The 27,634-nt window shown below is 47.8% G+C and overlaps 1 protein-coding gene across 1 annotated transcript in view; it reads left to right on the forward strand.

Moving 5' to 3' along the window:
* Positions 1-27,634, forward strand: part of herc2 (HECT and RLD domain containing E3 ubiquitin protein ligase 2) — a 72,787-nt gene that overhangs the window by 22,274 nt on the left and 22,879 nt on the right. The window contains 45 exon segments of the mRNA XM_042057155.1: positions 400-570; positions 759-862; positions 1,408-1,558; positions 2,461-2,675; positions 3,146-3,278; positions 3,493-3,620; positions 3,978-4,173; positions 4,600-4,736; positions 5,912-6,088; positions 6,421-6,557; positions 7,259-7,410; positions 7,841-8,032; positions 8,546-8,733; positions 9,039-9,231; positions 9,654-9,836; positions 10,276-10,460; positions 10,753-10,900; positions 11,394-11,590; positions 11,887-12,117; positions 12,571-12,709; positions 13,428-13,574; positions 14,879-15,021; positions 15,485-15,752; positions 16,253-16,395; positions 16,738-16,836; positions 17,088-17,256; positions 17,579-17,704; positions 18,212-18,320; positions 18,854-18,993; positions 19,304-19,494; positions 20,278-20,383; positions 20,575-20,666; positions 20,900-21,075; positions 22,143-22,254; positions 22,534-22,615; positions 22,920-23,063; positions 23,177-23,267; positions 23,463-23,640; positions 24,027-24,108; positions 24,253-24,424; positions 24,759-24,903; positions 25,297-25,522; positions 25,775-25,946; positions 26,503-26,686; positions 27,291-27,434. Coding sequence (XP_041913089.1) covers positions 400-570; positions 759-862; positions 1,408-1,558; positions 2,461-2,675; positions 3,146-3,278; positions 3,493-3,620; positions 3,978-4,173; positions 4,600-4,736; positions 5,912-6,088; positions 6,421-6,557; positions 7,259-7,410; positions 7,841-8,032; positions 8,546-8,733; positions 9,039-9,231; positions 9,654-9,836; positions 10,276-10,460; positions 10,753-10,900; positions 11,394-11,590; positions 11,887-12,117; positions 12,571-12,709; positions 13,428-13,574; positions 14,879-15,021; positions 15,485-15,752; positions 16,253-16,395; positions 16,738-16,836; positions 17,088-17,256; positions 17,579-17,704; positions 18,212-18,320; positions 18,854-18,993; positions 19,304-19,494; positions 20,278-20,383; positions 20,575-20,666; positions 20,900-21,075; positions 22,143-22,254; positions 22,534-22,615; positions 22,920-23,063; positions 23,177-23,267; positions 23,463-23,640; positions 24,027-24,108; positions 24,253-24,424; positions 24,759-24,903; positions 25,297-25,522; positions 25,775-25,946; positions 26,503-26,686; positions 27,291-27,434 — 6,998 coding nt within the window.

Raw genomic sequence — 27,634 nt, forward strand, 5'->3', positions numbered from 1 at the left:
TCAAGGGGTCGCTGGGGTGGACATCAAGAGCGAAGGAGATGGTGATACAAGTGAGGAGATAGAAAAGAGATAGAGGTAGAGAGGATAAAAAAAGGAGAGTGAGGAAGACATGTTATTAGCTAGCCTGCAGACTCTCTTTTCATCTTCTCAATTCCCCAGTGGATGTGCTCACATGGCAGGAAAATCTCATGGGCTTACTTCTAAGAGTTGAATTAATCTCTCAGATTGAACTCAGATGAAGTACTGGTATTTAGCCACAGGTAGAGTTTGACAGTCATTTGAACATGACTTGCACTTTGTCATTCACAAATATATTTAAAGTTTTGGATTGTTATTCAGGTTTTATGAAGACTATGAAGATAATGAATGATCAGAGTTTATTTATGTTTTTCGGTTCAGGGTCTTTCTTCAATGGGGCGAGTTCCAGGAACAATGAGGAGGTGTCCCTCATCCGCAAGGCGGACCTAGAGAACCACAACAAAGACGGAGGCTTCTGGACCGTTATCGAGGGCAAGGTGTACGACATCAAGGACTTCCAGGCCCAGTCTCTAACTGGCAACAGCATCCTCGGTAGGCTTTTCAGGAAGTCCTGAAAGTATCAGGTTTAAACTCTGAAAATAGTCTCTCCGCAGCCCTGAGAGGAAATCTGAGCTTCATTTAATGGAAAGCATTCATCACTGCTGTTCCCCTCAGAATGTGTGCTCAATGATTAGTCACTCTTCAGGATCCATTTTGAAAGGCCTGTCTTCTCTCCACAGCCCAGTTTGCAGGTGAAGACCCAGTTGTGGCTCTAGAGGCGGCCCTGCAGTTTGAGGACACCAGGGAGTCCATGCAGGCTTTCTGCGTTGGCCAGTACATGGAGGTGTGTGTGTGTGTGTGTGTGTGTGTGTGTGTCTTTGATCATGTCAGGCTGTCTTCACACCTGACTGTTCTCAAAGACTATTTTTACCCTAATGGTACATCTTTACTCATTATGCACGAACCCTCCTGGAATTATTGGTTTCAATGTGATATAAATGGACAAACAATTTAATTTGTTTTCCCCTCAGGATGCCAGACCTAATTGTAAAACAACTGATTGTCCCAAATATAAGTCCTTGAGAGAGTTTAGGGAAGAGTTTTGATGGACTGATACATACTCATTCTCTCCATTGTAGTAGATATAAAAAAGCCAATGGTCGACAGTGAAGCCCCCCCCAAAAAAAAAAAAAAAAAAAGATTTGTCGATGACTTTACTTAACTTTCGCTTTAACCACAAGTAGATCCCCAGGCTATCAATGAGGTTTTCCAGAATTCTTTTCACTCGGTGTCACTCAGCCTGCTGCAGTTGTACAGTACATTTCATGTTGTGTTTGAGGCCTCCTTAGTTCACTAACATAACTCCCCTGCCCCTTCCCCCTGCTCCAGCCCAACCAGGAGACAGTGACCACGCCGGACCTGAGCAGCCTGTCCTCCCCGCTGATCGACACGGAGCGGAACCTGGGGCTGCTGCTGGGCCTGCACGCCTCCTACCTGGCCATGAGCACCTGCCTCTCCCCCATGGAGATCGAATGTGCCAGTGAGTCCAGACTCTGTCTCTTGTCTTGTCTCGTCCCTCAAACGCCCCTTAAAAGCGTTGGACTAGTACAAAGCACTCTGGGATCGTTAGATCAGAGATCATGAAACGCCTAGCTTTCCTCTGAACCTTCTTCACAGCATTAGATCAGTGCAGAGTGCCCTGTGATAGTGAGATGAAGGATGTTGTTGTATCAGGCTTCCTGGCAGCCACATCAATCCATTCTTAACTCATAACTCAGTGCCAAGCTCCAGTGACTAGCAATGAGCGTGACATTTTTGTTTGATCGTCCGACAGATTTTTGTCTTCAAGATGTCATTCATATTAATTTTGGAATGGAACGTTAGCCTGTTTGAAGGCCCTGCCTTGTATGGGGATGATTTGCATACCATATGAAGGAATTCCAGAATGAAGGAATTCAAAAATGACACAGCAACTAGCAATACGCACTGCCTTACTTAGTAAAGAATTTTAGTTTTGTGCTATGCTCTACCCCAGGGGTGGGCAAACTGCGGGCCGGATCCGGCCCGCCAAGCACTTTCATCCGGCCCGCCGCGCATTTCATTTGGTTATCAGGCTGCTCGCTATTTTTTTCCTGCGATAGACGAGGTTGGTTAGCTTTACTGCAAACTGCTTTTCACTCTCCTTAGAGAACGTTTACAATGTCAATGTCAAAACATCATGTTACATAGAGATAATAGGTCTACTCTTTGTTATCTCCTTTGCAGCGCAGGGTGGGTGGGGGGTGCAATTTTCAAAACCCAATGTGGCCCTTGAGCCAAAAAGTTTGCCCATCCCTGCTCTACCCTGATCGTTACTCATTTTAGATGTATATCTTTGTGCTTTTTGCTTCAAATTTCTGATTTGTGTGCGTTTTGTTTGTTTTTAATCCCGTGTCATTCCAGAATGGCTCCAGTCGTCCATCTTCTCAGGTGGTCTGCAGACCAGTCAGATCCACTACAACTACAACGAGGAGAAGGACGAGGACCACTGCAGCTCCCCGGGGACCACCACGCCCGACAAGGCCAAGCTCTACTCCGGCCGCATCACGCTCAGCGACCACGCACAGCCCTTCCTCCAGGCCATCGCAGACAACAACACCCAGGACCACACTGTGAAGGTACGGGACACGGGAGAGAGTGGTGGGGGTGGAGGTGGGGAGAGAACGGACGTTTAGCGGTCAGACGATGGAACGCTAATGAAGTAGCCTTAAGGTCACTGTGAGATTTGGCCCAGAGTGTTGATATACGCCGCTGCTGGCCGAGACATGGGAGAGAGGGAGGGGGCTCTAAACGACATTTAGAGGATGGAACACTGATCAAGAGCTTCATTTTTATGAATGAAGTAGCTTCAAGGTTACTTTGAAACTTGGCTCAAACTGACTGCTTTCCTTTCTCTGAGTGTCTGTTCAGAGTTCAGACCGTACAACCCCATTTGAGCATTATCATGAAAGGATTTTTCTGCTGCCATTGTAATTTGTCAAATAATTTGTATATACTACCAGTATATGACAAGTAGCTTAATGGCATTTTTGTCTAATTGGTGTGTGTAGCGTGATGGTGGTGCTAGAAGTTGTGCTTGCTGTTGCAGGACTTCCTGTGCCAAATTGAGCGCTGCTGTAAGCAGTGCCACCTCATCACCCCCATCATCTTCCCCCCGGAGCACCCCGTCGAGGAGGTGGGACGCCTGCTGCTCTGCTGCCTGCTCAAGCATCACGACCTCGGTAAGACACACACACACACACACACACACATATACACACACATACACAAACTCTTATCAACTACCAGAAAAAAACAGCAAGCCTTACGTTTCCTTTGGAAGCAAAAAGTGCAAGTTTTTTTTATTTATTTTTTTAGGTAACATTTAGAAAGTGATAAATGAGTTAAGGAGTGATCATTTAGTGATCTATATAAGTGATTTGTTTCCTCCTGCAGGTCACGTCGCGCTCTCTCTTGTCAATCAATGTGCCTTGGTCGTGGATCAGGGGAAAATGAGGTCCCTTCCCCGATCAGTGATTGATGTGTGTCGGATGGTGTACCAGGCCAAGTGCTCACTGATCAAGGTAAAAAGTGTGTCTGTGTGTGTTTGTGTTTGTGTGTGTGAAGCCTCATGGGAGAACTGGAATTATTTAGAAAACCTGTCTTCATTATCCCTTAGGTGTTAAAGTATAGATGTTTTTGCATATTTATACTGAACTCCCAGATGGTCATCTTATCTAATCATAATCTTTAGAGACCAGTAGCATTCTCACTGACCATACCATGAACTGCCCTATATCTGTGGAGTGAGTTCAGCCTCCAGAAGTATTTCTAATGTCAACTTGGCCCTCCTCCGTTACTCCAACCATATGGCCCTTGCCCTGACCCTTCACCTTTGCACTTTGACCTCACTCCCTCACCCTCTCCCGTTTGTGTGACAGACGCACCAGGAGCAGGGCCGCTCCTACAAGGAGGTGTGCGCGCCGGTGATCGAGCGCCTCCGCTTCCTCTTTAACGAGCTACGTCCGGCGGTCAGCAACGACCTGTCGATCATGTCCAAGCTCAAGCTTCTCGGCTCGCAGCCCCGATGGAAGAGTATCGCCCAGCGGCTTATCAGGGACCGACGGAAAAAGAGAGGTACGTACCGGGCCCCTCTAGAAGCCTGAAGTCCTTCAGCTTTGTAACTGTTTTGCATGGACTTCCTGTTTGCTACCCATTGGTTCTCTGTGTTGAAAAAGTTCCCTTATTTATGGTTTTGGAAAAGCTTAAGCCATACCTTTTCTAAACACTTAAGCCTTTTAGAAAATATAGATGGTTTTTAAAATATACATTTTCTTCAGTGTAATCGCTCTGTAAACAAGCTATAATACACAGCTTGTTTAAGCTTTGCTAGAATATTCAGAATTTTCTGGCAGAGTTGTTTTATTTATCGATTTGCATACTGAGATCCAAAGGGCTTTCATGCTGTTTGATATGAGCTCTGAGACGTGTTTGTGTGTGTGTGTGTGTGTGTGTGTGTGTTTGTGTGTGTGTTTGATGGTGCATTGCTTTCATCCCTGGCAGTGCCTAAGAAGTCGGAGTCGGCGGACATGGAGGAGGTGAAGCTAGAGATCGAGGGGACCAACGAGGAGGAGCTGTCAGTACCCATCAGCCCCACGCCCGCCACCGACAAGAAACACGCCACCGCCAAGTCCCCAAAGGTCAGACACACACACACACACACACACACACACACACACACACACACACACCTTCTCTCTTCCTCTATGTTTTTCTTTCTTACTGTCATTCTCTGTAACTTTCCTCTCTCTGTCAGTCTTCCTGTCTGTGCATTCCCCCTTCTCTTTGCTCCTCAGTGACACCCTTATTGATGGTTTATATGATTAGCCAAAGTGACTGTAGTAGTTCCAGTGTTTGCCCGTACATACACACATGTATACAATGCACACATGTATAATTGAAGTGTGTGCATGTGGTCCTCTGTGTTGAAATGGCATGATCACATATGCATGACATACACCTGATGTGTCATGATCACTCATATGACGCACGTCTGATCTGGCTGAGGGGAGATCAGAGTCTCCATCATGTGCCCAGCACTGTTGTTTTTTTTTTTTTTTTGTCCATGTGACCCGGGCCTCTGGTCCCGTTAGGCAGTGCTGCATGTTTTATGACCGGCTCTCTGCTCGACACGTCTCCAGAGCGCTCGGAGCTTTGTCCAACTGGAGCAGGCATTAATAAAACATCGCATTTGTAAATGCCAGCGGCTACTCAACGTGTCTGGGCACAGAAAGCCCTCTTTCAGAGACGGAGTTTCAGACTGAGTGTTCTGACCCACGCTGCTCTTTAGAATAGACCGCCAGTATTCGTTCATCCACCAAACTGTCAGCCAGTATTTGTTTATCTACCAAACTGTCAGCCACAAAGTTTACACTGTGATGAGAGGGGGGTTATTTAAGGCTTACAGCTAAAGTTCTAGCTGAAATGGTCTGCCTTAAACACAAGTAAAACGTTAGACTTTGATCCCACCAACTGGTAGGTTAGGGTGCCAACAATGTTAAAGCTATAAGTTGATTGCCAAACAAGACTAAGCTAGCTGGGCTGGATACTTTGCCTATACTATACTTTTGAATAAAAAACAATTAAGTGAGGTGAATAAATATGTAATGTAATGTAATGGCATGTCCTCTCTCTCTCTCTCTCTCTCTCTCTCTCTCTCTCTCTCTCTCTCTCTCTCTCTCTCTCTCTCTCTCTCTCTCTCTCTCTCTCTCTCTCTCTCTCTCTCTCTCTCTGTTTATTGGCAGGGCATTAATTTTGCATTGTCAAAGGGAAACGTTTGAACGCTGTGTTCGAATACTGTGTGTCTGTGTTGCAGCAGGACAAGTGGCAGCCTTTGCTGAGCACGGTGGCAAGCGTGCAGAAGTACCGCTGGCTGAAGCACAGCATCCATGGCTGCCCGGCCCAGTCCAGTCTCATGGGCACCATCGTAGAGTTCTCCCTCAAGGAGGAGCCGCTGGACGTGGAGAAAATGAGGAAGTGCCTCCTCAAGCAGGTGAGACATACAAACTCATACACACACACCTCAAATAAATGACACACTCTCTCATACACACACCCATACATGGATTAAGAGTAGTCCTAGACTAATATCATATAAAAGAAAACTTCAATTAAAAACTTAACTGAGAAAATATTACCGGTTGTCTAGGACTATGTTAAATTCATGTGCGGGAAATGGAACGATAGGTACTTCAATTCAGATATAATCCCCGTCAGACTTTGTTTGTTTGGCCATCGGTTTGGTTCAGAAATGTGTGTGTGTGTGTGTGTGTGTGTGTGTGTGTATGTGTATGTGTGAGGTGTAACACTGGTGTTTGTCCACAGCTGGAGCGGGCGGAGGTGAGGCTGGAGGGTATTGACACCATGCTGAAGCTTGCGTCCAAGAGCTTCCTGCTGCCCTCTGTCCAGTACGCCATGCTCTGCGGCTGGCAGAGGGTCATCCCAGAAGGGACCAATATTGGGTGAGTTTGCTCAGTGGAGGCCCACTTTATTCAAGTGCTATGTAATAAGTCACAAGTGAATAATTACAATGTAATTACATTATATAAAAGATGCAGTATTGCCACCGTGCAATATTTTAAGAGATTGCTAATAGTTGGGTTGTTGGGGGGGAAACTGTGAAATATATGAATTTGAAAATGTCATAAATTATGATTATTATTTTTTAAGTATATTTTTTTGGCCTTTATGCCTTTTTAATGATGGGACAGTGGAGAGTGACAGGAAGCGAATAGGGGAGAGTGCAGGGGTGGGATCCAGAAAGGACCACGGGGCGGGAATTGAACACTGGTCGCCGGTGTACGGTGCAGGTGCCCCAGCCAGTTGCGCCACAGCTGGGGCCATAAATTCATTTTAATGCACGGGAACAGTGCCTGGCATTTGTGGATACATTTACAAGAAGTAATTGGTTGGAGATGGTTTATATCAGTCATTTCTTATGAATGAGTCATCTGTTCAGGCCTTCACAGTAGGAAAGGGAAGGAGCTGCCTGTTGAAACCTTAATCCCATGTGACAAAATTCCCACCGTCGTTGAACATGTCTGTTGTTTGATTTAGCATGTAAGAGTTGTTGTTGTAACGGTAGAAGTAGTTGTGTACTGTTGTGTAAGTGAGAACTGTAGCTGATTGTGCTGGCTTGTGTTATGCGATGCGATCGCTGCAGGGAGCCTCTATCCGACTGTCTGAAGGACGTGGACCTGATCCCTCCCTTCAACCGCATGCTGTTAGAGGTCACCTTTGGCAAGCTGTACGCCTGGGCCATTCACAACATCCGTAACATCCTACTCGAGGCCAGTGTCAAGTTTAAAGAGCTGGGTAAGTGGCTTTACAGTCGCTCCTGAATTTCACCTCCTCATTTAGGCTGCACCATAGAACACTCATCAACCTGGCATTCATCAACCTGACAATTATGAGAGCCTTGAAGCACTGAAGATGAGAATGGCTACAGACCAGTGTTCCATATCGCATCACATTTTTTCATTGACATATATGCCTGCACATTGTATAAGTGACAGTGAAACAGATTGAATTGGAACTTGAAATTGAACAGGCATATATCAGGTATATCATATAACAGGTACAGAAGAGAATCAGGCATATTGATTGCACATATACAAAAGCATCACACGTATAGATGATGCACATATATAAGTGAATGACAATATCGACATCGACATTTATTGTAAAATCTCAGATCTCGGTTCTGTGCTGCGTTTCAGTTTCTAAACTGGTTCTGACCCGACAGGCGTGCAGCCGGTGCCCCTGCAGACCATCACCAACGAGAACCCGGCGGGACCAAGCCTGGGTACCATCCCGCAGGCCCGTTTCCTGCTGTCCATGCTGCACATGCTCACTCTGAAGCACGGCGCCAACAGCCTTAGCCTGCTGCTCAACTCCGGCATGCTGGCTCTCACCCAGAGCGTCCTCCGGCTCATCGGTGAGGCCGCCGCGCCAGCACACCACACCACTGGTGGACACGGCTCACAGCTATGTGCTATATAGACATGGACTGTGTTCCAATTCACATACTTCTGTGCTTACAATACTCATAGTAGGTATTGTAAGTACAGAAGTATGTGAATTTGAACACAGCCACAGTCTATATAGCACATAGTACACCACTCTGTCAACTACAGGAACTCTTGTACAGGATCCCTTGGCCCTTTAAAAGTATTTGATGACTTTCTTGTCTTAGATTAATGATCATAATATTGATTTGAACACATGAGTAGTAGTAGTAGTTGTGTGTGTGTGTGTGTGTGTGTGTGTGTGTGTGTGTGAAGAATAAATCCTTGTGGGCAAGTTACATTTATTTAAAATCTCTAAATCTCTACTGTTAAGTTCTCTACTTTTCCACAGACATACACACTGTTTAATTGCTGGCCGTCTCTGAGCTCATAGTGTTGAGTGTCCCATGTTGGTGTGTATCTGATGACTGTGTCTGCCACAGGCCCCAGCACGGACAGTGCGGAGGAGGAGATATGCGCGCGGGCCCACGGGGGCTCAGCCACGGTGCTGGAGGAGTCCCGCAAGGAGGCCACCCCCACTCCTCTGCCCGTGTCCGGCCCCGAGCTGGCCGCCATGATGAAGATCGGCACCAGGGTCATGAGGGGCCAAGACTGGAAGTGGGGAGACCAGGTGTGTGTGTGTGTGTGTGTGTGTGTGTGTGTGTGTGTGTGTGTGTGTGTGTGTGTGTGTGTGTGTGTATGTGTGTAGTTGGGTGTGAAAGGAAATATTTATATGGTAACTGCAGTCAGGCTTGTGGAACATTTAAAGGTCAGATAGCATAAGTAGGAAATATTTATAGACAATATACAGAGGAAACATTTAGCTCACTCAATGTACTCTGTGTGGGTGGGTGGGTTTGTGTTTCTGTGATTGATTTGTGTTTGTGCGTGTGTTTTGTTAATTGTGTGTGTGTGTGTTTGTGTCCTGTGCATCAGGACGGTCCCCCTCCCGGTCTGGGTCGTGTGATCGGCGAGCTCGGCGAGGATGGCTGGATCCGGGTCCAGTGGGACACCAGCAGCACCAACTCCTACCGCATGGGCAAGGAGGGCAAGTACGACCTGAAGCTGGCCGAGCCGCCGCCCGCCACGCAGCCCACCACCGAGGACTCAGACACGGAGGACGACACCGGTCTGCATCAGCACCGCAGTAAACTCCACTCCCCTCCCCTCCAGCTCCACTCCACAGAGCAGACTCAGAGAGCAGACACCCTCAGGAGGCTTTAGCACTAGCTCAGCTGCACTTCAGAAGCAACACCACTCCTAAACCAAAACTATGCTACATTTATGAAAAGCTTTACATTGAGTTATTTAAATTGATAATGACATAATTTTAGCTTTTAAAAAAACAAATTTTCCCTCAGGATCAATTATTAGGATCTAATATTAGGATATGTAGGATTATTAGAATCTATTTAAAGCATGATTGGACTTGTGCATTCTGAAACTGAAATGTTTGGCCTCTCAGGTTCTGGAACTCTGCTTTTATTCATGAGTACCTGTAGTAATGTTACTGCGTCATACTGACCTCTGGTTGTCCTGCTCCTCTGTCAGAGGGCGACGGGGACAACGACAGCGCCCACCCGACGGCCATGCTGCTGACCAGCACGGTGAACCTGCTGAAGACGCTCGCGCTGTCGGCGGGCATCCACGCCGAGGTCATGCAGACCGAGGCCACGCGCACCCTCTGCGGCCTGCTCCGCATGCTGGTGGACAGTGGTGTCAACGACAAGACCGGTACGAGCCCGTACAAGCTAGTGCTAAGGTTTAGACATAGTGTGTGTGTGTGTGTGTGTGTCTGTGTGTGTACGGTATGTGGGGGGTCTGTCTGATAGTTTGTGCTGCAGTAGGTCTGGTAGTTGAACATGTTACAGCTCCCAGGTCAAATGGACAGATTTTGGAAATTGGTCAATGAAAGCCTTACCATCATTGTTATTAAAATTGGATTTTTATACACTAGCCACTTTCATTTAATGTTATCCATACCATTTTCAGGCTTGTTAAGCAAGGGCTGTGACGACTAAAGCCAAATCTATAAAGCAACTCTAGACAAAGTCCGTTTTCATTGCCCTATATCAATCAATACAATTAAACGGAATTGACCAGTAATAAGATTTTGGATTGCATAATTATCTGGTCAGCATGCTGACCCCATTCGCTCCCCATGCTCCTGCAGGCTGTCCATCCCAGCGGCTGGTGTGGCGGGAGCAGCACCGTAACTGGTGCACGCTGGGCTTCATCCGCAGCATCGCCCTGACGCCCAACATGTGCTCCACCCTCAGCACCTCCGCCTGGATCGGCCTGCTCATCCGCATCGTGGAGGGACACCAGTCCTTCACCGCCGTCACCCTCCAGAGACAGGTGTGGCGCCACCTACTGGTCACACTCAAAACTAGCATCAGCCATGCATCTAGGGCCTGAAACACTGAAACATTGAGAAACAATGAGCTGTTTATTCACTGCAGAGCAGCTCATAGGCGTGGGATTACATTTGCACTGTATGCACAGACATGTTTAATGCATCCAGTTAGGGCCAGCTGGTGAAGTAGTTGATTTAGCTGGTTAATTTCATAACGTTGATGAATGGATTTCATTCATTGTTAACATCATTTCACTCTGATGATGTTTCCTTTGCTTGTGTCCTGGTTGTTAGATCCTGGCACTGAGGCTGCTGCAGGCGGTGCTGCCGTCCTGGGATAAGATGGAGCGCTCACATGACATGAAGTTCCTGGTGGAGAAGCTCTTTGGCTTCCTGGGAAGCCTGCTCAGCACCTGCTCCTCCGACCTGCCCCTCCTCAGAGGTACAGTACACTCACACCTGCTCCCTTCCAGAGATTCACGTCTATTCCTAAGAAGTTAGACAGTACACTCACATCTGCCTCCTTCACAGATAGAATGGGCTCACATCTATCCTTCCTCAGAGGTGTATTATACTCAGGTCGATCCCTGCTTGGCGGTAGAGAGCACTCACATCTGCCCCACATCAGTTGTAGATCTGACCAATAGCTACCACTCTTCAGCAGTCATGTATCCATACCTCCCACTGCTAGAGTAGCATATGTGTGTTTTAACCTTTCCTTTCCAAGTGTTTGTACACACTTCAGCTACCATACTAAGTATACTTCTATACTCATTCCATAGACTTGTAGAGCTTCCTCCTCATTCTGCTTATCTAGGGCCCTCACAGACAGGACATATACTTCCTTGCGTGTTCATTTGTGCCTTTATTGAGTAGAGGAATATCATTTCCTCTTCTTCATTGCTTCCTGTCTGCTCTCTCTTCACCTTCTCCAGAGGGCTCACTGCGTCGCAGGAAGTCCCGCCCCCAGGCCTCTCTTACAGCCACTCACAGCAGCACGCTGGCAGAGGAGATCGTGGCAGTGCTGCGTACCTTGCACTCCCTCAGCCAATGGAACGGCCTCATCAACGAATACATCAACTCCCAGCTCAGTGGCATCGCCGACGTCATGGCAGGCAGACACCCAGAAGCAGTAAGAAGCTCAGATCACTCCTAATTGCTGTTCTGTATGTGACAGACAGACATTATCCCCTAAGCTTTATGTGTCAGACACTCAAATAAGTAAGCCTCAAATACTGTTCAGGATATAACAAAATAATATTATTGAAGATCTTGTTGAAGAATAATCCATCCAACCAGAGTTGCAACATGATGCGTTTTGTGCAAGGAAACCTAGTTTAGTTTATTTTTTTTATTTTTTTACAAATAAACATCAATTACCGGTCCTTAGTCATCAGTAACAGAATTGTTCTTCCTGCCCACATCCAGACCATGCTGGAGGAGTATTTCCCGGACGCAGAGGGTCCGGTGGTCGGCAGTCTGATGGCGGTGCTGGCGGTGATCGGGGGCATTGACGGGCGCTTGCGTCTGGGCGGGCAGGTGCAGCACGAGGAGTACGGCGAGGGCACTGTCACGCGCATCACGCCCAAGGGCCGCATCACCGTGCAGTTCCACGAGATGAGGGTGTGCCGCGTGTGCCTGCTCAGCCAGCTCAAACCGGTCAGTACACACACACACACACACACACACACACACACACACACACACACACACACACACACACACACACACAGCCAAAACAAGCTTTGGAAAAACACACCATTTTCCCCCCTCTTCTCTTTCACACACTCACACATATTCACACTCTCTACTCCCTCTCTCTTGCATAAGCACACACACTAGCATGTTTGTGTACATGCACTGTAGCACCTATGTAAGGCTTTCATTTATAGATAAACTAGGTCATTTTCTGCTAAGTGACAGAACATGTTGTGCACTACGTCACGTGACTTATGTAAGGCATAAATAGTTTTCACTTCATGGGTCCAGCTTCCAACACACGGGCCATTGTGTTTCCTTTTCAGCAAGCATGCTGTGCATTGTGTTCTCTTGTGCAAGTGTGTTCTCTTGAGTAAGTGTTCTGTGCATTGTTCTGTGTTCGGTTCTGTGCAGCTGCCAGTGGTGGCGTTCAGTGTGCAGAACCTGCCCTTCACTGACCCCATGCTGTGTGTCTGGGCCCAGCTGGTCAACCTGGCGGGCAGCAAACTGGAGAAGCGGCGCATGAAGAAGTCCCTCAGCCGAGGACTCCCAGGTAGACAGGTTCACAGACGTGCGTGAGCACACACACACACACACACACACACTTGTGCTTTGACCCCCAAACTTTCATGTACATGCAAATACTCTCCCACTCAGTGCTTGCTTGCTCATTCCATTCGTAAAAAAACTCATTCTCAGGCGTTCTAGTGTCTGCGCAGTATTCCAGTATAAACAAGCCCCCCAATGGTCGGGTGTAGATCTATGACACCGGACATAACAGGGTGGTCTTCAGTAAACAGAAATCGGAGCCCATTAACCCTGTCGGTGCCGTAGGGATGAACTGGCTTGTTAAAAACCTGCTGGTGAGCCTGATTGTCGGAGATCAGGACCATATATGATGCTCCACACATATGAAAGGGGGCACGCGGTTTCCTGTCCAGCAGCACTAACAGGAAGTGTGGCACTTGACACACGCAGCCTGCCCAGCTCCGCTCAGCTCACTGAGCCAAGCCAAACAAACAGCAGCCGCCTGCACTTCCTGTTCATGGGCAGGAGGGTGTTGATGCATTATGGGATTGTGAGCATCATCACGTGCGTGTGTGCGTGTGTGTTTAAAGTCCCATCTATGGGTGATCTGGAGTGTGTGTGTGTGTGTGTGTGTGTGTGTGTGTGGAGGCCCATCTATAGATGGTTTGCACTTGTAGAGTAAACTGAATTGTGTGTGTGTTTGTGTGTGTGTGTGTGTGTGTGTGTGTGTGTCCCGTTCACAGCGGACCAGGTGGACATTCATCTTCTGCGGTGCCAGCAGCTGAGGCTGTACATCCTGAAGGCGGCGCGGGCTCTGCTCTCCCACCAGGACCAGCTCAGACAGATCCTCTCCCAGCCAGCAGTACTGGAGCCAGGGCCCACTCCTAGTGGTGAGCAACACACACACATATATATACACACAGATGCACACGCACACACCACACGTCTCTCTTTCTTTCTGTTGCACACACACACGCACACACACACACACACACACACACACACACATCACACATCTCTCTGTCTCTCTCTCATACATGTGTGCGCGCGCGCACACACACACACACACACACACAGACACGCACCCACACCACACTCTATCTCTCTCACACAGGAAGGCAGTGTGGATGATTGCCTTTACTTACTGTTCACCTTAATACAGGAAAACACACGTCACCCACACACACTCCTCACATGTGACCTTTCCTCCTTTTCATTCCTCTCTCTTCCTCTCTCTCTTCGCCTCCCACGTGTTCTTTCCTCTCCACATTTCTACTCTCACTCTCTCTTCCTCTCTCTCTTTTACTCTCTCCACATTTCTACTCTCACTCTCTCTTCCTCTCTCTTTTACTCTGCTACTCTCACTCTCTCTTCCTCTCTCTTTCTGTCTTTTGCCCTCTTTCACTCTTCAGTTGCTATCCTTGTTTCCTCCACTCTTCTACCCCTCAACCCTTCCCTCCCTCCCTCCCTCATGTTTTTCCACACCTCACCACCCCCCCCCCCCCCCCCAACACACACACATACACACACACACACACACACTCCCTTCTCTCCCCCATGCAGTCTGCTCACACAGCAGTAGGCGCGCAGCCCGTTCTGTCTGAGTGGGTGGGTGAGCGTCTTTAACTGATGTGAATACACACCCTGCAGCTGTCACTGATTTGCACCAGCGTTAAGGTTATAGTGATGATTCAGAGGTACCCGATGAGCTTTGACCTGCTCTAGATGGACCCAGAGATTTACACCTTCAGCTCTCTGCTAAAGCTCAACACTGCCCCCTGCCTGTAGACACTGGCACTGGATTCCACTGGTCCTTTGTAGACCTATGGAGTGTATTTATGTTGCACATTTGTGATATCGATGTGTGTGTGTGTGTGTGTGTGTTCTCATCTTTTCTATAGGGAGGGTATAACACATGCCAAAAGTACTGACCTTTTAAAATGATGGGCTTTTATTTGCATCAAGTAAATGCCAGTATCAGATATTGTTATCATTTTTACCTAATGAGTATCTAATCGCCAACTGTTGGGTGCTTCTGTGGTAAGAAGGTTGTATTATTGCTCATGCAAGTGTGGGTGTGTGTGTGTGTGTGTGTGTGTGTGTGTGTGTGTGTATATATAGGCAGGAGAATCAGAAATGGGAGAGGTCTGAGTGTGAACTTGAACGTGTGTAGTCTTGTGTGTTGTGTCTCCAGAGGAGGCGGCGGTGTCGTCCCCTGACGTGGGGGACCTGTCTCCAGAGGGCCCGCTGCCCCCCCTCATCCTCCTACAGCAGCTGCTGGCCGCCGCCACTCAGCCCTCACCCATCAAGGCCATCTTCGACAGGCAGGAGCTCGAGGTCAGCTCAGACGCACGCACACGCACCTACGCACGCACGCACACAGACACACACACACACACACACTCAAAGGCAGAAAGCCAGACAGTCTCTGAGTCCTCCCCCATCAAAGCCATCTTGGACAGGCAGGTAGTGGAGCCTAGCATGCTGCTATAGTCTCTCTATGCTTTATGTCTGGATCTGCCTGGCAAACATGCACTACAAATTGGGTAAAATGAGTTCTCAAGGGCTCTCATCCAGCGTAGGAAGAATGACATAGTTACATACCTCTAGTTTGCATGATGCAAACTGATATGCATGCTGACATGCCTTTAATTACACTCCATCATATGGAAAAGCTCTTCATATTGCAGTGAATAGATGGCATAAAAATGAGACACAACTGCAATAGTACACATACTAATTTACTTTATGTATTGTGTGTGTGTGTGTGTGTCTGTGTATGTGTGTGTCTGTGCGTCAGGCGGCAGCGTTGGCTGTGTGTCAGTATCTGGCGGTGGAGTCCACGCACCCGTCGTCTCCGCTGTTTGAGGACAGCAGCTCGAGCGAGGCCACCACGCCGGTCACGGTGCAGCACGTGCGTCCGCCCAAGCAGAAGAAGCCCAAGACGTCGCCCGTGCCCCCGCTGCCCATCGTGCTGCAGCTCATGGAGATGGGCTTCCAGAGGAAGAACATCGAGTTCGCCCTCAAGTCCCTCTCCGGTACCACGGGCACCACCTCTGGAGTGCCAGGTACAGCATGGCACAGTGGCACAGGAGCAGCTCAGTACAGACATGAACACTATATGAATTAAAGACTTATACCATTTATAGTGTGAAGTGTATACACTGTATATACTCTTTTGATCCTGTGAGGGAAATTTGGTCTCTGCATTTATCCCAATCCGTGTATAAGTGAAACACACACACAGCACACAGTGAACACACAGTGAGGTGAAGCACACACTAACCCAGAGCAGTGAGCTGCCTGCAACAACAGCACTCGGGGAGCATTTGTTGATTAGTTATCAGAATTATATTATTATAATTGTCTTAAATGCAAACTGATGTGAACTCTAACTTCATGATAATTGTTCTGATGCCTAAACTAGGCTACCATACAGACTTTTATGGTGGTTTATGCACTACATGTGGTATGCCGTGCATGTCATTTCGGTATTGATATGATGTTGTGTGCCAGCTCTGTAAATCTGTCCTGTGTGTGTGTGTGTGTGTGTGTGTGTGTGCTGCAGGTGTGGAGGCTCTGGTGGGCTGGCTGCTGGACCACCCTGACGTGCACATCACTGAGGTGTCGGACGCAGACACCGTGTCGGATGACTACTCAGATGAGGAGGTCCTGGAGGAGCTGGAGGAGCCCGAGCCTGCCTTTCCCGTGGTGAGTTCCAGAACCTTCCATAACCCTCCTCCCCCCTCACAGTTAGCTCCAGTTTCTCTCCCCTCTGAAGCAGCGCCAAGTTCAGGGAAGCCGGCATGTTTAAACACAAACATCAGGACACCAGTGGGGAGCATCACCTGATGTTTAATGAACACTCCGTTGCCCAAATAATTTAGCGAGAGTCTTGAATCTGAGGGAGAGTGTGTGAACTCTCACTTTTTCACTGGTCTCTTGGTTGCTTGAGGGCTCGCCAAGTCCTGTGTGTGTCAGACTCACCTCCATGTGTTATTTTAACAGATCTCCTCTTTTTTTTTAATAGTTCTGTGATCTTGTCATTTCTAGCCTCCTGGCGTGGTGGTGACCGAGAGCCAGACATTCAAGAAGAGGTCCGACTTCCAGAGTAATGATGACTACGCGGTGTATATCAGAGAGAATATTCAGGTACAATTGTTTCTTTCCTCCCTTTCTTCATTGTTTCTTTTCTTCATTGATTCCTTCCTTCATTCTTGCCTGCTGAATTCATTTATTTATTTAATCATTAATAACCACATTAATCTTGACTCTCAATCTCACAACTAAGTTGTCGTCATGGCAACGATCTTGTGACTTCGTTGTTACGGCAACAATTGTACCAGTTCTATTCTGCTTTGATCTTGCCTGCCCTGACCTTTTGACCTGACCTCTGCATCCAGGTGGGGATGATGGTGAAGTGCTGCCGGACGTATGAGGAGGTGTACGAGGGGGACGTGGGGAAGGTGATTAAACTTGACCGTGATGGGCTGCACGACCTGAACGTGCAGTGTGATTGGCAGCAGAAAGGAGGCACCTACTGGGTGCGCTACATCCACACCGAGCTACTGGGTACGCCATCACCACCTCACACTCACACCACGCACAGGGATGATGAGGACCAGTTTCATCTGGATCTGGCAACAAGACAAAGCAGTGAATTACTGTTGACTCTGCATCTGTTATGACTTTTAACATGAAGATGCAGTTATTATCTTATGTTAACACTGATATAATACTATTATTAATTTGTTAATAATGTACATTATAGTTGTTTAAGAATTGTCATCATAAAAGTAGCATTTGCACTGTTTCATAATTGGTACAGTTGATTAATTTGCGATACTCCGTCCACTAGATGGCGTACTATCCTTTTTCTGCCTTTCCTCCCCAGGCTTTCCACCTCAGAGCTCGCCGTCTCACATTAAGATTGGAGACAAGGTTCGGGTGAAGCCCTCCGTCACCACGCCCAAGTACAAGTGGGGCTCCGTCACACACAGGAGTGTCGGCGTGGTTAAAGGTACGAGCCTGCTCTGCTCTTCCTGTGTCTCCTTTTGATGAGAGAGCCCAATAGAATCCATTAGCATTAATGGATATGGTAGTACATCATAAACTGAACAAAGGTCTTTGGCAATTTGGCCTCATTCTAGTTGCCACCCATTAAAAAAAAAGCTTGGGTTTGTCAGTGTTTGGCAGTTATCCAACAAGTCAGAACACATACCGTACCATACGATACCATACTATACCATACACTCTAATACTATAGAAATCAACTCCACAAATGAGTTACACTGTACCAACAGTGCTGTTTACACTATTACCAGTTTCCAAAAAATACAAACCTGCTGGTATGTTGATTATGAATTTTCAGTTTGGAATAAATTTTTAGATCCTCTGTGTATGTTATGTATAAAAATGATTGATAATCTCCATTCCTTAGCATTAGCCCCAGGACATTGAGTGGTAACTGAGCTCTGATTATGAGTCCTCTCCTCTCCTCTCCTCTCCTCTCCTCTCCTCTGTGCAGCGTTCAGTGCCAATGGAAAGGACGTGATTGTGGACTTTCCCCAGCAGTCGCACTGGACTGGCCTGCTGTCTGAGATGGAGCTGGTCCCCAGTGTGCATCCAGGAGTCAGGTACGCCTCTGGCAACCCCTTTCCGCCTACATGGAATGGGGTCTGTTCTGGTTCATGCTCCAGATGTTGAACCGTTTAGAGCATTTTGATTGAAAGTAAATTGGTTTGAACTTGAACAGATGGTTCCCAGCTGAAAAGCAGTTTTTTTTTCTACTGCAAGTTGGAATGGGTGATGTTATTGAGTTTAGAGTTTAAAGAGGAAGGTAATCAATGCTATCCACCATCTTCTGTTTACATCCACCATTGATGGAAAACTGGTGGAAATGCGGGCTGGTTCGCTCAATAGCACCAAGGTTCAAAGGATCCTAAACAGAATCGGTTCAAGAACCTGTTCCCTGTTGGTCAGAATATCCAGGGGCATTAGCTAATGGCAAAATATATAATTTTTAGCTTTTTAACATTCAAAATCATTCAACATAAGCATCCAGTTTATAGATGGGCATCCATAGTCCAGACCCGCATCCTTAGCTTAGTGGGTGCCAGTTTATGAATGTCTGTTTTAAAAGAGGATGTTTTTTTTAATTGTGGCGTAGGTGTGATGGCTGCCAGATGTTCCCCATCAACGGCCCCAGGTTTAAGTGCAGGAACTGTGATGACTTTGACTTCTGTGAGAACTGCTTCAAAACACGCAAGCACAACAGCAGACACTCCTTTGGCAGGATCAATGAGCCAGGTCAGTCCCTTGCTGGGTCGCAAATGGGACACATTTCGCTTCATGACGCATGACCGAAAGATGGTGTGTGTCTTTGGTGTCATTCTTTTAAATCTTCGGTGACTAACAGTTTCTGTCTAGATGTAGTGGTTTGTTTCTTTCTTGTCTGATTTTGACAGCAGTTTCTAAAAGTATGTATTTTGGAGTATTTATGTTAAAGCAAAGTGTTAATGCAAAATATGGAGATCTACCTGTACACTTCCATCATTATTTTATCTGGTCTTTGGACGGATATTAATCCATCTCCCACCCTGTGCCCCTCTGACCTCAGGCCAGTCTCCGGCTTTCAGCGGGCGCTCAGGCAAGCAGCTGAAGCGCCACCACAGCAGCCAGCGGGGCATGCTGATCGACGAGTGGTCCCGCGTGGTCAAGAGCCTCAACGTGTCGTCCTCCGTCAACCAGGCCTCGCGCCTCATCGACTCCAGCGAGCAGTGCTGGCAGTCGTCGGGCTCCCAGGGAAAGGTGAGGAGGACACCGAGGGTACATGGACACCAGGAGGAGGAAAGCAGCCCAGGAGGAAGAGCAGTTGGAATATACGCTTACAATTAGTCACTGCAGTTATGTTATAGATGTTTAAATGTGCAGTGCAGAAGATAGATTATGTCCTACAGACGCACAAATATTTGCAGTTTACTCCGACGTCTCCAGGCCCTGTGACCCTGAGGTTATTTTAAAGGAGAAATCTGCCAAGTTTACACATAGATTTCTCGAGGTCGGTATGAAAAAAAACAAAAACAGTCGGTAGCTAATGCAGCTATAGCGCTACACTCAGGGTGTATGTACATAGGGGCTCACAGACAAGCCCCCAGAGTAGAATTGTTTTCATTTTTTCTCACCGTCAGTACTCTGGCGAATTTTTACATAGATCTCCGTTTCTCAAAGTCACAGATTTCTTCTTTAAATGTCCAATAGTGAATAAAATTTTAGGGCTGTAGTGATGTATTTTACAGATTCAAACTATCAATTTGTAGATCATCATGTCAACTGTGAGCACAAACTGTACTGTGGATGTCTGAAATGATCTATAGCAGGGGTGTCAAACTCCTATTAGGCAGTGGGCCGGATTTGTTGGAATGAGACCTCATGGGGGCCGTCATGGTCATTTTCATTTCTCTGCATTGAGCTGTATGAAACCTGCTGGCGGGCCTGATCTGGCCCCCGGGCCTTATGTTTGACAGCCCTGATCTATAGTGTAAAGCACCCAGCCCAACATCAGCACTGAAATAGACCTCTCCCCCCCCACAGCACTGGATCCGTCTGGAGCTCTTCCCAGACGTGCTGGTGCACAGGCTCAAGATGATGGTGGACCCTGCCGACAGCAGCTACATGCCTTCCCTTGTGGTCATCTCTGGTGAGTGCTCCTAACACACCTCACTCCTCACCATCTGTGTGTGTGTGTGTGTGTGTGTGTGTGTGTGTCTCTGCCTGCCCTACATGTACTTACACAGAGGTTCTGGATGAGTGGAGTTCATTCCCTTTTCTACCGAAAAGATAATGAACTCCTTTTATGTTTATGATGTTTATGTGGTTGTGTTGTTCCAGGTGGAAGCTCATTGAATAACCTGATCGAGCTGAAGACCATCAACATCAACTCCACCGACACCACTGTTTCACTCCTGAATGACTGCACTGAGGTTGGTCTAAAAAAGAAACAGTCCCTGATACTATTCATATGTAATATACAGTCCTAGTAAAGCATGAAGGAGCACTCCAAGTATTCTTTTGGTGGTGCACAGAACAGATGGAGGTGGAGGACAGAAACTGGGACTAAGCTGTTTGCATCAAATGTGCACAAGTACACACACAATGTTGGCAGATGTTGATTGTGTATGTGTGTGTGTGTGTGTGTGTGTGTGTGTGTGTGTAGTTTCACAGGTACATAGAGATAGCCATAAAGCAGTGCCGTAGCTCTGGGATCGACTGTAAGATCCACGGCTTGGCCATCGTGGGCCGCATCCGCGCTGAGGACGAGGACCTGGCCACCGTTCCCTTCCTGGCCTCGGACAACGAGGAGGAAGACGACGACAAGACAGCCACTGGAAGGTGTGTGTCTGTGTCTGTGTCTGTGTGTGTGTCATAGTCTGAATTAATGTGTGGTGAGAGCCTGTGCGTGGTTACTACTGCACGTGGCCATTGCCATAATGTTGTGGCTGTCTTTGTATCCCTACTCTATAGCTGTTTATTGTATGTCTGCGAGCTCTAACAGTAGCCTGTCAACTGGAAGGAGTATGTTCTACTGTTATGTAAATTAAGATGTATTGGTGAACATTCCCAGATTGACAATGAAGTGGGAGTGTGTGTGTGCGTGTGTGTGTGGGTGCGCACATGTGTGTGCACGCATTGATTGTAACATTGTGTCCGTGTCTTTGTGTCTCTGCCGATAGCTTCTTATTGTACATGTCTGGCAGCAGCAGTCCTGACAGTAGTGTGCCAGCTATAAGGAGTTCCATTATAATGCAAATGAGCTTGAATAGATGAAAGTCTATAGTCTGACGAGGGAGAGAGAGAGAGAGAGTTAAGTGTGTGTGTGTGTGTGTGTGTGTGTGTGTGTGTGTGTGTGTGTGTGTGTGGTATTGACCAGTGACAATCAGAGAGGCTCCTAAGGCCTCTTAAGCAGGGTAGATCAGAGAGGCTTCCGGCTGTGCCGTGCAGAGACACATCTGAGGAACATCTCCGGTCTCAGCTGGATTAACAACCCCTCTCAGACACACACACACACACACACCTCCACCACTGTACCCTTGGTCAGGGCGGTGATACGTGTGAAGTGGAGGCTCTGTGTTTAGAGCTCACAGCTGAGTCTAGTCTGCCTGCTGCTAAAATTGGCATCAGTTCTCATTAGTAGTCTAGAGAGTGGGAGAGGTAGATAGAGAAAACGAAAGAGAGTGAGAGAGCGAGAGAGAGAACGAGGAGTGAAAGAGATGGTCTGTGACTCCTTGAATAGGAACGAGAGGTGGCGGCGGGATAAGGAGGCCCTTCTCTCGGCCCTCAGTGGTCTCCCTCATTGTACTGTCCTTCACAATCCCATCTCACCTGTCGTCCTCCTGACCCTGACCCATCTGTCCATTCTCTTCTCCTCGTTTGCCCCCCCCCCCCCCCTCCCCCTTCAGCCTGGCCAGGAAGAGGTCATCGGGCCTGGAGTCGGCCGCCACCATCAGGACCAAAGTGTTCGTGTGGGGCCTCAACGATAAGGACCAGCTTGGGGGGCTCAAGGGGTCAAAGGTGAGTTCTGGACGAATACAAAAGAGCTGCTTTCTAGAAAAGAAATACAATTGCTTTACAAGTGCTCTGTCTAGTACTGTCTCTAATATATAAACTAAATATAGCAGCAAGGATGAGTGGACGTCGACAGCATCTTCATTAGTTCCGTCTCTTTCATATCAAACCACTGTTCTGGTGTCCCATATGTTCTTCCATTATATTGTATTGTACTGTGTTGAGGTGTATTGTGTTATTGGGTTGTCCTATATGACCCACTCAAGCGTTTGCGTCTCCTTCCAGATCAAAGTGCCGTCTTTCTCCGAGACACTGTCCGCGCTGAATGTGGTGCAGGTGGCTGGAGGCTCCAAGAGCCTGTTCGCTGGTCAGTGTGATCATGATGACGTGACATAACACACACACACACACACACAGACACAGACACACACATAGAAAAAAAGAAATGAAAAAGAAAAATTCAGGACACAATCACTTCATGTCCATCACTTCTTTTGATGTTTTGATATGTAGCATTTCTTTTGATGTTTCTTTTGATGCTGATCTACTGTATTCCAAAACTAGTGATTGTCCAGTGTTGGGTTGAGTTGGGTATTGATCGACCTGAGAAAAGTTGCTGTTGTTGATGTAGCAGTAGCTGTAGTAGTAACTCCCATGTCTGTGTGTTGCAGTGACTGCGGAGGGTAAGGTGTACGCGTGCGGTGAGGCCACCAACGGCAGGCTGGGTTTGGGTCTGTCCAGCGGCACCATCCCCATCCCCAGACAGATCACGGCCCTCAGCAACTACGTGGTCAAGAAGGTGGCCGTGCACTCCGGTGAGTACCACCAATGAAAACGCACTACTTGTCTATGGCACTTTTGCATTGGCTATTAAGGAAATGCTCATTTGTCTTTTTCTTGACCTGTGTGTGTGTGTGTGTGTAAACAGGAGGGCGTCATGCCATGGCTCTGACCGTGGATGGGAAGGTGTTCTCCTGGGGAGAAGGAGATGATGGCAAATTGGGCCACTTCAGCAGAATGTAAGATTTCTTTCTTTCTTTCTTTCTTTCTTTCTTTCTTTCTTTCTCTCTCTCTCTCTCTCTCTCTCTCTCTCTCTCTCTCTCTCTCTCTCTCTCATTCTCTCTCTCATTCTCTCTCTCTGTACCTCTTTCTTCCTGCCATGTTTTTATTCCCCAGCGTTACTCATCCGTTCCCTCCCTCTGTCCCTCCCTCAGGAACTGTGATAAGCCCCGGCTGGTCGAGGCCCTGAAGACCAAGCGCATCCGGGACATTGCGTGCGGCAGCTCCCACAGCGCGGCCATCACGTCCAGCGGGGAGCTGTACAGCTGGGGACTGGGCGAGTACGGTCGCCTGGGCCACGGGGACAACACCACCCAGCTCCGACCCAAACTGGTACGCACCCCTCACCACTGCTCTGCCAAACACCAGAGTGAGGATTTGGCTAGCCATTTATTCATTCATACCAATACATCCTCTGGATCGGCACAATTTACATTGTATATGTTGGTAAATGTACATTATAGTATGTAGGTATGGAGATATGGAGAACGCAACTGACCCTAGGCAGATGGGTCAGGCCCTTAAGTCGTCGATCTGCTCGAAGTTTCTTCCCATATGTATCTCCAATGCTAGGGAGTTTTTCCTCGCCCCTGTTACCCATGGGCCTTCTTTTCTTTTCTCTGATTGTCTAGCATTCTGATGCATGGATTGGATTTAGGTGTGCACATAAAGACTGGGTGCTGTACTCAAATCTAAAATGTGTGTCTGTGTGTGTGCAGGTGAAGGTGCTTCTGGGTCACCGTGTGGTGCAGGTGGCATGCGGAAGTCGGGACGCTCAGACACTCGCCCTCACTGATGAAGGTGCAGCCATGGTCCTACATCTCCAGCTCTGTCTCTGTTCCTCTGCTAAAAGAGGGCTTCCTCTGACTTGAATAGGATTTATTCAAGCACCAGCGATTCCTATAACCTGTGTGTGTGTGTGTGTGTGTGTGTGCGCCTTCCTAGGCCTGGTGTTCTCCTGGGGAGACGGAGACTTTGGGAAGCTGGGCCGAGGGGGCAGCGAAGGCTGCAACATCCCCCAGAACATCGAGAGGCTCAACGGTCAGGGCGTGTGCCAGATCGAGTGCGGAGCCCAGTTCTCTCTCGCCCTCACCAAGTCTGGAGTCGTCTGGACATGGTCAGTCATACTTCCTATACAGATAAATGAAGTAGGAGTATCTTTCTATTTAGAGCCAATATGCTTAACACAATTAGTACAAAGTAAAAGTAAGGCAAATTTCAACATTCGAAAGTTAAATTGTATTATAGATCAAGTCAAGACAAGATTCAGTGTATAAAAGATCTTTTAAAAGTGAGTCTTTGCATGTACAGTAGAATGGGACATTTTTAAGAAGTGATTCCAGATATACTGGGCTACATTTGAACAGGATCTTTCTAAACCTTCAGTGTAAGTGGTATTTCCAGTGTGTTGTGTGGTGAGTGACATCCGTCTCTCTGACGTCCTGCCCCAGGGGTAAAGGAGACTACTTCAGGCTGGGCCATGGCACTGACGTCCACGTGCGGAAGCCCCAGATGGTGGAAGGTCTGAGGGGGAAGAAGATCATCCACGTGGCAGTGGGAGCGCTACACTGCCTGGCCGTCACAGAAACTGGACAGGTAAACAAACTTTCATTATTAGTTATTAGGAGTTAAAGGTATACTATGCAAAATAACCTCTACGAAGCCAATTTGACCTAGCATATAGCCTTAGAGCATAGCCGCAGTGGGTCGCTACCGAGAGAACCAGCAATGCAACTTCAAGAATTGCCGACCCAGACACATCTCTAGGGGGAGTTCTAGAGTCGCCAAAAATACCTAAAACTGCATAGTATACCTTCAATAGTATTATCATGTTAGCCTGTGATGTTGAGTTGCCTGTGGTTGTTGATGTTGATCTGGTCTATCTATCCAGTAGGTGTATGAATGGTGAATATCTAGAAAGTTGTGCTCTTTATATTTCTGTTAGCACATGAGCCGTGGATGTTAAGCAGCTTCTGGTGTATGCCGCAGGTTTTCGCGTGGGGCGACAACGACCACGGGCAGCAGGGGAACGGCACCACCACGGTCAACCGCAAGCCCACGCTGGTCCAAGGCCTGGAGGGCCAGAAGATCACGCGGGTGGCCTGCGGCTCCTCGCACAGCGTAGCCTGGACCACCGTGGACGTCACCACGCCCTCCGTGCACGAGCCCGTGCTCTTCCAAACGGCGCGAGACTCGCTGGGGGCTTCGTACCTGGGTGAGGGGCAGCAGATGTAAAGGCATAGTGCAATGTCCATCTAGTTCAACATGACCCCATGACTTTGAGTTTGCACAAAATTGAGTTTGTGTGTGTGCGCACGTGTGTGACTCTGCTGTCACAGAGGAGATACAGTTCACTGCCAGGTCTTTTTCCATGTCTTTAGCTCCCCTCACCACGTGTGTTTGTGTGTGTGTGTGTGTGTGTGTGTGTGACCTAAATCCTTCTTTTTGCACACACACGTACACTCAGGTGTGCCATCAGACAGTGACCCGTCGTGCGCCAACAACAAGCTGAGTGGTCCAGGCAGTGTGAAGTCCAACCGACCCTCGCTGGCCAAGATCCTGCTCTCGCTGGACGGTAACTTGGCCAAGCAGCAGGCCCTCTCTCACGTGCTCTCTGCCCTGCAGATCATGTATGCCAGGTACGCCTGACCTCACACACATACACACATACACACACACACACACACACACACACACACACACACACACACACACACACACACACACACACACACACACACACACACACACACACACACACACACACACCTCTACCTGCCAACCAGTCAGGCGGCAACACACACACACACACACACACACACACACACACACACACACACACACACACTGGGCCAGACACAGCCACACACTCAGTGGGCCAGGCATACACACCTACACTCACACTTTTAGTCAAGCTGCATGTTTAATTATATTTTCACATGCAGATTTGCATACAAGCACAGATGCCCCAAACAATTCACCCTGTTGGTGTTAAATGACATACACAATGAAGAGGATAGAACCATGACATTGTGTCCACTCCTCCTCTCTGCTGACCGACCAACCAGGGCACTCACCTCAAGCACATGAGTGATCTCACCTCCCCTGGGAGAGAGATAGGACTGATGCCCTCTTCACTCTTCTGATGTGTGTGTGTGTGTGTGTGTGTGTGTGTGTGTGTTTATGGTCTCTCAGGGATGCGGTGGTCGGTGCTCTGATGCCCGCCTCCATGATGCCAGTGGAATGTCCGTCCAGCTCGCCCGTGCCCCCCTCTGACGTGTCATCAGCGTCCAGCCCCTCTGAGGCAGAGGGCCCTCCAGTGCCCCCGGAGGCAGAAGAGCGCGTTAGCCCCAACCCCTGGCAGGACAAGAGGGCAGAGGTGAGCCCACAGAAGAGATGAGCCGGGGACACACTAATGGCCAACATTACTAATCATTTTGTAAATCTCATCCAAATTGGAATGTTTATATTATCAGGATGTTATATACATATACCAGTAGTATAGGTTCGCATGGATGCAATTATTTATCAGCATCAGAAATCCAAAAGTCAGTGTTGCTTGTCTTTTTTTATTTTTTATTTTTTATTTTGCTTTAAAATGATCAGTAAAGCACAAGCCAAAGAGTGTAAGAAAGTGAGGCGTGAGATCATCAGTATAGCACAAGCCAAAGAGTGTAAGAAAGTGAGATGTGAGATCAGAGAAGTAAAAGTCTGCCTTCAGAAAGTAAAAGTCCTGCCATGTATTGGCTCTACCTGTGCACTTACCACAGGTGATTTCACAGTGATTTAATTAGCTGATGTACCTGACTTAAAAAATGTGCTAATTAGTATCAGCCTATTAAGTGAATGATTGGAACCAAAATGTGGCACGATTTTTACTTTCTCTGACTTTTACACCTCTTAGTGAGATCGATAAGAAAGCCTTTAGAGGATTAATACCATGTCTGTGTGATCCTCTTACCAATGCTGTGTGTTGTGGTCAGGTGACCACTTCTGAGGATGCGGTCACCCCCTCGTCTGCCATCACCCCCTCCGCCTCGGCCGCCTCCTGCCGCCCCTTCATCCCAGTGACCGATGATCCCGGGGCCGCCAGCATCATCGCTGAGACCATGACTAAAACCAAAGAGGTCAGTGCACATTTCAGCTTTACTATTTATTACAGTACAGAAATAAATATGTGCAGTAACTCTATATTCTATTTCGTTTCTACTTACGTACTGTATGTTACCGCGGTTCTACGAGTTTTGGTGCTTTAAGCACCGCCTCTGGCGGGCATCCGAAACTCATAGAACCGCAGTTACATAAGTAACCATTGTTTTCTACTCTG

Source organism: Alosa sapidissima, chromosome 12, assembly GCF_018492685.1.
Source record: "Alosa sapidissima isolate fAloSap1 chromosome 12, fAloSap1.pri, whole genome shotgun sequence".
NCBI lineage: Eukaryota > Metazoa > Chordata > Actinopteri > Clupeiformes > Clupeidae > Alosa > Alosa sapidissima.